The sequence below is a fragment of the Boleophthalmus pectinirostris genome, unplaced genomic scaffold (genome assembly GCF_026225935.1).
Source record: "Boleophthalmus pectinirostris isolate CB_2022bp ecotype Guang Dong unplaced genomic scaffold, ASM2622593v1 HiC_scaffold_23, whole genome shotgun sequence".
In the NCBI taxonomy this organism is placed as follows: domain Eukaryota; kingdom Metazoa; phylum Chordata; class Actinopteri; order Gobiiformes; family Gobiidae; genus Boleophthalmus; species Boleophthalmus pectinirostris.
The window spans coordinates 24,327,830-24,341,589 of record NW_026571207.1 but is presented as its reverse complement, the minus strand read 5'-3'; the positions used below and the strand labels follow the sequence as shown (position 1 = coordinate 24,341,589).

At 38.1% G+C, this 13,760-nt stretch overlaps 1 protein-coding gene across 1 annotated transcript in view; it reads left to right on the top strand.

The window, feature by feature from the left end:
- LOC110162382 (protein diaphanous homolog 1) overlaps nt 1-13,760 on the top strand; it is a 72,042-nt gene continuing 58,282 nt past the window's right edge. Inside the window, exon 1 of the mRNA XM_055159315.1 lies at nt 1-753. Coding sequence (XP_055015290.1) covers nt 655-753 — 99 coding nt within the window. The 5' untranslated portion in view covers nt 1-654. The remainder of the gene's footprint in view (nt 754-13,760) is intronic.

Here is a 13,760-nt window from a genome sequence, read left to right as displayed (position 1 = left end):
TGTCCCGCTGCGGAGACGATTACCTTCTGTTATTCGGGTAAAAAAAAAGTTATTTCAAGTTGCACAGGCCATAGAAACTAATATGGAGGAAACTACCGATCCAAGCCACTTCTAACACAAACGCGGACCTGCTCTGGAAATACTTGAGCAACTCTGGGGCAAGAGAAGAACAAACTTTTTTTTTCTCACGGAGTTTACCTACTGTAGCAGGCGAGCTAGCCTAGCCAAAGCTAACATTAGCGCTACAAGTAACGCACTCCCTGAAGACTTTAATCAAAACTCGCAGGGTTTAGATTGATGTATCTTCTCAACTTTACTTAAGACTAAATCAGTTTCTTTTCCAACCCGCTTCAGTCAGTCAGTGTGTGTTTATTCTCAGACATAGGTCAGTGCTTTGAATTTCCCTCCTTTTGACAGAGTCTGGACGCTTAGCGAGGGGTTCACTCAAGTTGGCTGCTTACCAAATTATTAGCAACACTGCGCTAGTTAGCATGAAGTTTAGGCCCATGGGAGTTTATTATTGCCAAATGTAAATACAGAATCAAAGCCAACCGGACTGTTTATTTAATGTGTGTGATGTTAGGGTGTAGGGAGAGTTTTGCCACAGTGGTCTATTTTATCACACAGTTGACGGAAACGGATTAAGCTCAAAGTATGGATCCATACACGGGGAACTCTGCCTCGGCTGCTGTCCCGAAGAAAGACAAGAAATCCAAGAAGAGCTATGAGGATGGAGACGGGAAAAAGAAGTTTGTAAGTATCCTAATTTAAATACGTGTCTGTTTCATGGCGCAGTGAAGTGAATGGACCTCAGCTGAGTGACATTCCTTCCCCGGCTTCAGGTGATGGCCAATATCCTTTCATCCCTATATTACTTTGACCCCCCAGGCTGTGCCTTTGGCTCATGGCTCCATATACCAACAACAATCTTGTTTTAGGCGTCTTATCACTCTTCACCAGCAAATGAGGAAGTGACTATTCAACTTTCTTCTGTTCTGTGTACTTTTGATAACTAATGCTTTTATGAGTGGAACTAGTCCATGGTAACACCTGTCTTGTTTTGCCATTTTTATCCAAAGGCGTGGACACTTACGTTATTGAGAATTACAGTGTCAGTGTGTGTGATTCAGCATGTTGTCATAAAGGGAGGAGAGCAGTAGTAGTGGACCAGTCATGCATTGCGTAATTTAACCCCTCAGCTATGTCTAGCAACAGGTGAAAACTGATATTCCATACAGACTGATGGTAACCATAAGAAACACCTGGTATTGTCTCTAAACCATTCCCACACATGCACAGACAAGAAATAAGAAGAGTGAGCATAAGTAAATGTATGTGCATGATTATATCAAATAAAGTGTCTAAAATGCCTCCTGGACTTTCTCCATTTGCCCACTCTCTCTGCTAAATGTTGACAGTATTACAACACAGACCAGTGGAGAGATTTAAGCAGAGTTCAGCCAAAGGTTAAGAGCCATTTTCTTCTGCGTAACCGTTGGTAGCAGTGCACTGGCCTCTTATTATGTCCTGTCATATAACTGTCCTGTACGCAAACCTCTGACACAGCGTCCAATTAGCTTGGTATTCGGAGCAGTATTGTACAAATACCTTTCTGTTGTAAGTCAAGTCCTTTTTAAAACTTGGCTTCAAACAGATGGCATCATTAGGCCTATTGTTGGTTCTAACATGATTATGGTAATACTCTCCCTAATGTGTTGTAAATAATAAACAAGTTTAACTTCTGTACTAGGGCTGTTTATCACTGCAGACTAGCAGGTAGAACTTCATGATTCAGAAGCAGAGAGTGACACACACTACATTTACATGTACACAGGGAAAAGTGGAGAACTGACCAACTATAACTAGATATAACAAATATGTGGAAATTTGTGAACTTAGATTTAGGGCTCATGATTCAAATTTCCCAAATTGCAGTATCACTAGGGAACTCCTTATGGGTTCTCCATACTCTGTACTTCAACAGGGCAAGGAGACACTACACAATAGAGGAGACAAAACGTAAGACCCGTGTGTAGAGGAGAACTCACTCAGAGACACACCTGAAGCTCTCAAAAGCTTTTTTGTCTAGGATGCAGTACAAAGATCAGTGATATTGCCATGTGCAGTAATAGTACATGTTGCTAGAGTGCGATTCTGACTTTTGGTACAAGGGCTCAATGATGATGATGATTCTTGTTGTTTATTATTATTATTATTATTATTATTATTATTATTATTATTATTATATTGGATAAGTCAATGCTGCTTAAATTCTTCAATTAGCAAATCACAACTTTGATTTTTATCTTGTTTAATCTTACATCTGTAGGGACTAGGTGCATAACATTATTTGTCAGTTGTATTTTTGGACACATCGCATTGTGAATTAAGATCTTTATATTTTGATCCATAGTTTTGCTTGCGGTCACCTCCTTGCATTCTGTGTGTGAGAAGTGTATTTTGTGTGCTCAGGTGGCAGCTGATGAAGCAGGTGAAACATTCTTTTTCAGAAGTAGGTTATGGCCCTGGGCGGACTGCAGACCTGTGTCATAATGAAATGGAAGGTGTTTAAAATGGAGTTTGTCAGTTATCGCTGACAAGAGGAGAGAGAGTGTACTAGTACTAGACAGTTTTGTTAGAGTAGTAGACTGCTGTTACTCTTAGGTGGAAGGTGCTCAGCTTTGAATGCAGTGTTTGTCAGTGTGCAGCAGTGCACTCACTTCCGTGGGGAACCACCTGAGCTTGTCTCACTCACAATCATTGAAGTGGCAGCGTTTAAACTCTTGTGTAGTCATGCTTGTACAAGCTTACTGTATATTTTCAGGTTGTACAGGATTTTGTTTTACACTTTTGGACATAAAGAGGCAGCTTTGGTGGTTCTGTCTCAGAGGACAGAGTATCAGACAGTGAGAGCTGGACATGCCTGTGCCAGAGTGAAACTGGAGTGGTTAATGGAGTGTTTGTACAGGACTTTGTCTCAGTGTGTGTGTGGACACTACGATCCCTGCAGTGAGACGAGAAGACTAGACTAAAGCTCTTCAATTCAACCCCACTGAGGAGGACTCTAGCATAACTATTAGTGCCCAAATACTTTGCATGTTAGTGGAACAAGCAGAACTAGTGTGCGGTAGTCAAAACAGGTCCAGATACTAATCAATATTAAAACTAGTATCAAAGAATACTGACAGTTATGTGAAAAGGACAAAATTGGACCTTTCCTGAATAGTTTTAGAATAGTTGTGATCCTTTACAGCTGATGTCATCAGCATTCCCTGGGGCTGTGAAGCTAAATGAAAACAGTACTGTTAGAAAGTCTGTCTGTTACTTAAGTTAGACTTAATCTGAGCTATATTTTATCACCAGAATCTCACCAGAAAGAACTGACTTAGGTGGAACTACATTTGTGCTGTTAAATAAGTCTCACACATAAAATCCAGGCACAAGCTAGCTAGCATTAGCCAACAGTTTTCCAGGTAGTCCATCTCACATTCTTTGTTGAAAATCAAACACCTGAACAGGACCATTAACCCTCATATAGGTCACAGGCTCTTGAAATTTGTACTTTAAAACTTTTTTGACAGTGTTTGCTGATGTGCATTGTGTGAGATACATGTAGAACACCCTCAACGCAATGTCACTGCAAAGTAGCAATGCGACCACATAGTAATACTCTACTGCTAGAATTGTACATGGTATTAGAATCAGTACTGAGTTAGTTATCATCCTTAGTATTGAAACTGAGTTTGAATTTGTAATATTGCGACAAGTGCACTGCAATGAGATTAGATCATAAAGAAGTGCAACTGGGCAATTGGGCAATCAAATTAATTAATGAAATTAATTTGTGTTGTTTTTAATAGTCGAGAGTTAAAATAATTGTAAAATCATAAAATTGAGGATTATTATGAAACGAGATTTCCCCTGACTTTCTACCTTGCAAAACAGGGTTATTGTGCAAGTAAACAATTGACAATGCAAGGAAATCTAATTAAGGTATTTATGGCAGTTTTGACATCATAAATAGGATACGATAAGAATGAAAATGTAAAGACCATGTTTGAGTTCGAGATAAATTGTGATAATATTATTTGACCCAGGCCCCAACTCTATGAAGAAGTTTATTGATCTTTTTATTTTCTGTTACTTTGGAGCTCTGTACTACCCTGTGTCTCTGCCATATGCACATTTGTTTATTTATTTACTCATTAGTTCCCACAGCAGCATCTCTCACTTTTCTTGGCATCTCCAGATAAACAAGACAAAACATTGGCTCATGGATAAATACTTTTAGCCAAATTATCGCAAAGAACTGGACAATATGCCTTTGTGCTGTCTGTGTGTCATTTGCCAGTTGTTTAGTTTAAGTGACACTTCTCTTTGGGTTCATATGGTTTAAAAGCATCTCTTTTATATGCAAGTGCATATCTTTAGATTGTAGTGAGTTAAAGTGTGACAGATTTGTGGTTGTTTTAAGTGTGTCTGAGGGCTGCATTGAATCCCCTCGGTGCTTCACAGGAGGAGACAGTCCAGATGAGGATGGTGTTGTTTAGAAGCCCCGAGCTGTGAGAGCTGCTCAGTGGAATAAAGCTGTTAGGAGGAATGCACCACTGTGACTTTAGCCTCTGACACCACCTTCATGTGAAGACCACAGTTTGGACTGGACTGTGACTCTGTGCTGTCATGTTGCTTTAGGGAGCTCAGGGCTAGTTTCAGCAAGCGTTTAACCTCAATTAAAAGTGCCATATAAATTAAATGTGTTCAACACAGACAGAAAACTGTGCATAGAGTTAAAATACAAAAAAAGGCACCATCTCTTTTAAGTAACATTTTTCCATACTACAAGATTATCTCAAAGTGCCAGCCGTGTGAAGGTGCGACCTGACTGCCCATGTTTCATTTAGCTCTGACTTAGCTCATCTTTTCAGTTCTCTGGCTATCGGCCTTAAATCTCCAACAGAGGCCAGTATTTTGTTTGCCTCAACCAGCTGCATAAATAGACATGAAGAATATCCATAAAGCTTTATTTGAACACTCCAAAGAGTGGACAGAAAAAAAACAGGACTACACTGCTCTTTTGTAGTAAAACAAGAGCATGGATGAGTTAGTTTGTAGAAATTCAAATAACGTAACTTGGGGAAAATGACCACAATCTAGATATATGCTCAAAAATATCGGCCAAAAAATATTCTCTGGGCTTGTTCTAACCTATTGGTAATACTGGCCATGAAAAAAACTTCATCTTATTTTTAGACTTGATTGTCCCTAATAAAACACATTAAAAAAGTTTCACACAGCCTACATTTCACATGGTTCACGGAGATTATCCTGCCTTAGGGTTATTGTCAGTGGTATAAAGTAGTTTTGATTTTTCTTATGCAATATATCATACTTCAATGATTCAGGCCTCCCTGTCAACATGGCTATATTCTGGTAAGCTTCTTGTGTGTGCTTCCTAGTCTTATATTAGGTGTTAAGTTTGAGTTGTTACTCCTTTAAGACTGATGAGGCAGTGGTTAAGTTGGTTGTTGCCATGTGCTCAACCCAAACCACTCTGTCAGCAGCATTGTGCCCGCTTCAGGAAGTCACACTCTAGTTTGTAACTAATCCAAATGATAAAAACGGTAGAGGGGCTGGACTGCTGAGGAGTTCTGTCATGTAAACCATAATCGCAGAACAAAATTCTCTGTTCTCTCGTCATTCCTTTCACTTTGGTAGACAATGAACAGTGACTTTAAGTTCATTATTGGGACCTGGAATGCCTATGTGAAGAAAGACACATGGAGGGATGGAACGGTTTTGTACTTTAATTGCAAAACCAAATGAAAACATAAAAAAAACAAAATTATTTTGCAATAAATACTAAACAAAAATAATTAGGGTCTAACGTTGCACGTTCAAGCAAATTAAGTATATATAAAATAATAATAAAAGTAATATGAGTAATATAAAGATTTAGCTATGTTTCCCACTGTCTCACAGTGTTTTTGTTACCTAAGATATGGAGACTGTATTATTGACTTTTTCTCCTCCTTTGCATTAAATTTTCAGTACAGCTATTGATCAGTTTTTGAAATCAAGTGAAGAAGTGGGAGTTGAACCTCTTTTAGAGTTGTTGGCATGATTTTGTTGCATATTTACAGTTTCACCCCCTGTACTTTGTCTTCATTAAAATGTCACAAAAAGCATAAAGTGACTCTCTAGTTCTGAAAGAGATGATTTCATACAACTGTTACAGGAAGTTGCAAAAATAGTGAACATGGTGCTTCCTCATAGTAGCTTTGCCTTATCGCTCAGCTCCCCTCTTTTCCATCCATTGTAGCAGAAAGCACCAGAGGCCTTGATAAATGTCACCTCCTGTATATTATCAGAATCATCAAGTCTATGTAAAAGTGATGTACTTTTCCATTTTAATGTTGAATGTTGTGTTCTAATCTGCTAACTGACCAAAGCCATTAAAACATACCAGAAATTGGCGGTCGAAAGTCCTCACGCAATTCTTGTTTTGTCCTCATAATTGGTCGTTCCTGTAACCTCTGCTGAGAAGGTCTAGTGCTCCTGATACTTGAGTTTAATTTGTCTACCGTTTTTTCATGGCAGGTCTGGTCAAATTGTAATTAAATATTCAGGAATTGTGACATATTGACAAAATTGTGATTTAGTTTTGAAGTTAATATGATCATATTCCTGTGTGGATTCAGGATTCAATATGTATAGTTATAATCTATGACACACATAGAATATAATTTCACATTTTGTTCACTTTAAATTGAAGTAGTGACCTCCAGCGAATTGATAATATAAACAATTTTGAGTAGAGGTGGACGATCCAAATTTGATATCACATTTTTTTAGGAGCCAGATCATGATTTTATTGTATGACAATGCAGGTTAACATAATAGTAACTTTTAATATTGGCTTTAAGAGGCAACTATAGTAGTTTGCTTCTCCTGAAGCTCACTGCTTTCACTCAGAGCATTGCTGCGGCTGACCAATATAAGAGATGAGGGTGGGAAAAAGTCTCTTTGTTTGAGCATAAAGCTGCATTCAAGAGAAAATCACAATGTGATGGATTTACCAAAATCTTTTTTTTTGGTGTCAGGATTGAAAGTCCAACTGGATGTCCAACAAATGTAACAAATGTGCTGTAACCCAGAATAAGTAAATGTACACACAAACATACAGAACCACATAGTACACACATAGTTATTGTAAACTAAAGGGCCCATATTATGCGATTTTCTGATCCATTATACTATTTCCTTTTCAAAAACTTACCTAGTGTTTTGTTTTGTTCCCTTCACACATATTTAACACATAAACCTTGCTGAGCTAACTTCTTATTCTTATTCTTATTCCATCTTGTCATGTCATATGGTAATACAGGAAGTGCTCTACTGTGTTTTTAAACTACATACGCTGTCACTAGAATCATTTGGATGATACCAGTCCTGGAATTGCTAATCTGTACTGAACAAAAGGTAAGAGGTAGATGTTAACTTGAAAACTACTGTTATATGACATCACAAGGTGGAACAGAGCATTTTGAGCTTTGGAGATGTAGACAGACTAATAATAAAAGATTGCTCAAATTTGTGTGAATTAAACAAAACACAACTCCAGGCATGTTTTTGATGTGGTAACAACATTCTAGCAAAGCTTAAAGCTCACATGAGTCAATTTTATGTAACACAGGACATTTAAGTATTTTTCACAGTATTTTGAATAATATATTGCCGACCACCATTGGCATGTGGTCCAATGATGAGTATTGACACACTGATGTAGAGATAGACTTGTTTATGCACTCTCTAATTGTATTTGTGATAGGAGTGTCTGCTGTCAGGCGTAGCTCCTTGTTCCATATGAATGCTGACTCTCCGTGTGGGCAGTGCATGTTAAATATGGGGGGCTTAGGTGGGATTACATTGTCACTTCTGTCCTGACTCTCTCCTGTTGACAGATTAGAGCTAATCTGACCGCTGTGGTGTGTGTAAACAGCGAGGAGCACTCACTTTTCCTGCTCAGAGTGGAAGTAACGCCTGTAAATGAACCCATGAATGCAGGGCCAGTTTACAGCCTCTACAACTTTGTGCAAACCAACATTAAAAAGACTAACTACAATGAGCTGAGGAGGGAGACCCAAACATGAATAATATTCTAATTTTACTGAATTCAACAATGATAGTAAAAACACTCTTTAGTTTAGACTAGGGATGGGCATTCTATGAAATTTTCTTAATCGATCGTCGGAAGAATTAACGATCGATTATTGATTAATCATTAACGTTTTTATATTAAAATGATCATCATTATTATTACTATCTGCACTACTAATCTGCATAAATAAATTCAACTTTATGACATATAAACCGTAACGACTCTAGAGCCACATCAATCCGTTTGACATTATAATGTGTTTAATTCAGTTTTGCGCAACTCTCACAGAAACGAAACTTAAAACCGCATCGCTAATTTGCATAAACAAAACGAAGATAAAACTACAGCTCTTATGCGCTGATGCGGTCAATTTCTGTTGGATTAAAAGACATGACTCAGTGGAATACAGGTTAGTGTGACTAGATTTGCGTTTGTCAAAACCAGGACACTGTACGGGGGGTGGATTTTGTGCGACTCTCACCTGGTAAAGCTTTTTCCCACTGGACACCGAAACATATGTTCCTGCTTTATACACTGTGCACATGGACTCACACTTGTCCCGAACGCAACGGAAAGCGTGGAATTTCTTGTACAAGTCATCGTTAAATACACATATGTGCTTCGGTACATTGCAGGCTGACCGACTGTTTGTGTCTGCTCGCTCCTTCTGAGTGCAGAGAGCTACATGTACAGACCCCTGTTTGATTACGCTACGCACAGCAACCAACATTCTGTTTGTCGATTAAAATGAACATAATCGATGAAATTCTTAATGATCAATTATCGATTAATCGATTAATCATGCCCATCCCTAGTTTAGACAGTACAGTGTCATTTTCAACATTAAACTTTCTTTAATATTAACATCTGGCCTCATGTCTGTGTAATCACTCAGTTGCCATGTTATGTGCTCTTATGCATGTTCTGATACAGCTCAAGATAATTCTAAAACTATTCAGGGAAGTTCAATGTAACAAAGTTTTCATCAGTGGTCATCTGAACTCCTGCATTGTTCTTTACACTGAACCACTCCTGTATGAATGAAGGATTACACAGCCGCCCACCCATATTCAGAAAAGTTTAATTTATGTCTCATGAATGTCACTTTTTTAGTATCAATACTTGCTCAATTGAGTAACAATAAGTATCTGATTTCCGATACTTTGGACAATCCCTAACATCTATAAAAGACTATGAGATGAAAACCTATCTTAGTGTTGTTGACAAATGCACTTTAACTGTATCCTCTGGGCTGTGATAAAGCAGGTTGTGTGAGTAATGAAGCTCGTGTTTTGGTCACCAGGAACAACATGGTCTGAGCCACTTGATTAGGAAGCTCAGAGGCATCATTAGAAGCAGTCAGTCAGCCGTGCATATCAGCAGGTTGTGTTTACAAGACTGCAGCCTTTCACTGTTTAAGATGTTGTCATTCAACTACTGGGATGAAAAGGCTTTAGAATATTTGGGATTCATAATTGACTAAACTGGGACTAAATGTTGAGTTGGGCATCTGAACGATAAGACATTTATTATTTTTTAATCTGTCTCAATTTTAGATTTTATTTTATTTTAACCAAAAATTACTTTCAGTATTCTTTTTCTGAACATAATAAACAATTTAGACTTAATCATTGGCATTTACAGGTGCACTATGCCACCTGACTGACCCATGGAGATGCTATAGCTTTGCCTGGAATGGCCTACAGTATATCCCATAGTGAGCTTGTCTCAATGGTGATAAACAGATGATGCTACCAGGCCAAGTTACTGGTTAAATCTGTGGAGTGGTGTGTTTTTCAAGGTATTCACAAGGATTGGCTAGATTGAAAGAGTCCAACATAACATTAATGATTAGAAATGACAGAATCTCTCAGTTTTGAGTAGCTACACAGCCCTATCTTTCAGACAAGGACAAGATAGTATGTAAAACAATGTAAACAAACATACTAGATATGCCATGTGCTAGATCATGTGCTATATGCCTTCTTATAACTCCTATAACTTCTTATAACTCGTATAACTTCTATATTTCCCCATGCAAACAAATATAATTTTCCTTTTGGAAGTCTTGTACTAGATTAGCAGTTCATATTTTATTTTCACAAATAATCCAGAATGTGTTTAAAATGTGCACATTGAGCAGAATTCTCTATTAAAACATAAATGGCTTATCTAATGCTCTAAATAGGGTACTTTTCCTCAATCATTCAGTCCTATAGCCGTGCAGTGAGTATCAACTCATAATTCTATAGCAACAGGGTATAACCGGGCAGTTTTTGGTAATATAGTGAACTTGCTGTGATTGTCTGGGGCAACATGACTGATTGGTTGAACCCTGATTGTGTGAAACAAAAGCATAGAAGAGAACTGTGAGCAGTCATGCAGAAAACATGTCCTACTTGGACAGACATGCATCACAGTGTCTCACACTGTCTGAGGACAAATCTAGTGATGAAGTGCATAGTCAAGCATAGTCTGGAAAACATGAAAAAAATTCTATTGCTATTCTATTTTTTGCAACCTTAATTACTTTGTAATTATTACCATATATCTATTTTTGCCCTTTGTTATTTTATTGCAATATGTAAGCTGCTGTGTCCAACAAATTTCCTTTGTGAATCAGTAAAGTTAGTCTAAGCCTTTTCTTCCACGTCATTATGAGAGATCTGTGTATAGGGCGTTAAAGAAACAGACTTAAACTGTACAAAGTCAGCTGATGTCATTTCCTGAGTAACTGCTTCTTTATAAATAGCACTTTAAAAAGCAGCCTCCTGTGTGTCATTTACTAGGGCTGGCCTCAGTTGCATTAGTACACAGAGGTTACCATGGCAATGCTGTGGATTTCAACTGCATTTGGGATTTTTAGGGTGACTCCATGGGTCAAATTTTACCATCAGTGTCAAGACAAACTAGTGGAGCCCTGACTAGTATTCAGTTACACAGAACTTACTATGACATAAGCCTGCACTACAATGAGCCCATTAATGCTATAATCTGCAAAAGTAGTAAGTGAGATAAATAGGCTCTGGTTAAACACTCTTAAAAGCACACAAAATGAAAAGTGTATTTAATAGACTTACATAAATTTATTTGAAATGCTTTTCCAAATGTACAAAAAAGAACTGCTGCGAACATTTCTCATGGTTTGAAAAGTAAAAAAAAAAATGAAAGGTTTATTTTTAGAGCCCGACCGATATGGATTTTGTTGTGGCCGATATGAAACTAATATAATGGGAGTTGGATCTGCCGATAGCCAATAAAATCGCCAATATATTTAGTGATGTAAAAATTCACTGTAAATCTTGAATTGTTTAAAAAACTTAGATTTGGCTCTAGTGGATTTTAAATTGGGTTTATTTAGGCAACATTTATTGTTATTCTGCCCTCGTTGCTTCATATTTACAGACAGTAGGTCGGACTAATGGCATTCTAAACCAGAACTGAACGAGGACTGAAAAAGAACTAAACCAGGACTAAAACAGATCATGTGTAAAACAGGAACACACCAGAACTGAACCAGCACTGATTGTCGGGACTCGGTCTCTATCTCTCTCCCTCTCTCAAACCCAGATTAGTCCTGGTTTATTTATTTTATGCTGAACTACAGCCAAATATGCATGTTTTTTTTCTATCCTATGCACACGCATATTTCGCAAGTTTCGTTTTGAGCGGCTGCCGCTGTCAAACTCATGGGTCTGCACGCAGAGTGCAGAGAAAGTGAGAGAAAGAGAAAACACGGCTCCCAATAAGGATCAGGCTCCCGTCGTTCGCTTCAAAGAGCCGACTCTAAGAGCCGCTTCGTTCGCGACCGACTCATCACTACTAACTACTAAAGAAAGTAAGCTACCGCTATTATCCTTTAGCCGTAAATGCTGCGCGCTGCGGTCATTAATTATATGCACAAATGTCTTAATTCACACCTCTATTCACAGCTCATTTACATATCAATCCAGGTCCAGTAACAAATATACGGCCAATGTAATCAATTTACAATAGACCAATAGAAAACAGCCTGTTTATGTGTGGGAGCTACAGCAGCTAACCTATAAGAAAATTACCAAAACGAGCTTCAAAGTCGACATATTTCCAACACTCACCGCTCACACAGGCTCCTCTCACATCACAAGTCTGCACTAATAAATGTCCTTTTAATCCAGACTCAAACCGATTGTCCGTGAAAAGAAAATAATCTCAGTGTTTGGATCTATGTCTGCGAGTGTAAACAAACACACGTGAGTGACGGAACTCTGTGGTGTGTTCAGGGACAGTACGGACACACAGACAGACAAATTACACCACAGATAAATACTGATGTGGAGCCACATATTAGTCAATTTATCTGTCTGTAAATTGGATTAAGTGAACATAATGTAGAGAGTTTAAGCTTTATAACAAGATATAACATGACCGTGAAAATATCGGCCCCTATCAGCAACCATATCGGCCGATAGCCGATATGCCCCCAGGTGCTCATATTGGCAGCCGATATATCGGGCGGGCTCTATTTATTTTTCTAACTTATTGCCCATTGGATGATTTTGAACCATTTAGAGTGGGATGTTCATACTTTTTTCACAGAGTGTCTGTCAGCTATTCACAATTGACAGTGGAGTTCAATAGACAGGTAGTCAATACAGAAATTTAACAAAGATAAGTCAGTTTTGATCTTTAGTAAGGTTTGGAACATGAATTTAGGTCAGTGGGGTTTTTGAGGTTATAGTTGTACAATTGCATAAATCTACAATACAGGATCTGATCATTGGGCCAACTCAGCAGGAGAGATGGGAGGCTCTGTGTTGAAATGTCAAAGTCTGTGTGTACTCAGACAACTGTCAGTTAGACAAAGTTGTTTATTAATTATTCATTAAAGTAAATCGAAGAGATGTCTGTGAGCAAACAAGGTAGATGTAGATTGTATGTGTGCCTGAAATGGCATCAAACCAGTGTTCTGTGCTCATTCAGGAAGGAGATTATTTATTACTGGTGTTTGTTTTGAATTGCTTAAGTTGCTGAGGACTCCGCTGCAGACTGTAGGAGAAGCGCTGCTGCTTTTATAGTATAGTATAGTATAGTATAGTACTTTTATAGTAATGTTCTTTTGTAGTACTGGTCACTGTGCCGTGTACTGTACCGTTTACTGACAAGCATTAGGAAGCCCTGTAGTTTCACTTTCTCTAAACACAGTTGGCTTAGTGTTCTATAGGATGTTGTTTAAATATATGCCCACTGACAGAAAAGCATTGTCTGATACCAATTAAAGATTTTTACTGCCTCAAATAGTAAAACTTCACTTAAGGTGTTTGAGGTGTGTTTGCTTCTGTGAGTTGAGAGACTGATGTGAGATGTGATGTGTGTAGACTGGAGCTTAGAAACAGCAGACAAACCTGGACCTGTTATTTATTAATTTTCTTTATAACCCCCCCCCCCCCCCCAAAAAAAAAAACAAACAACAAACAAAAAAAAACAAAACAAAACAAACAAACAAAAAAAAAAAAACATTTGGGTTTGGAGTGGTTTTCCATTTTCTTTAAATGTCTCCCGTGCTTTCTCCAGTCATTTTGGGTGTGCTGGTTTTTGCCCTGAAGGCTTCTTGGGTATTTCT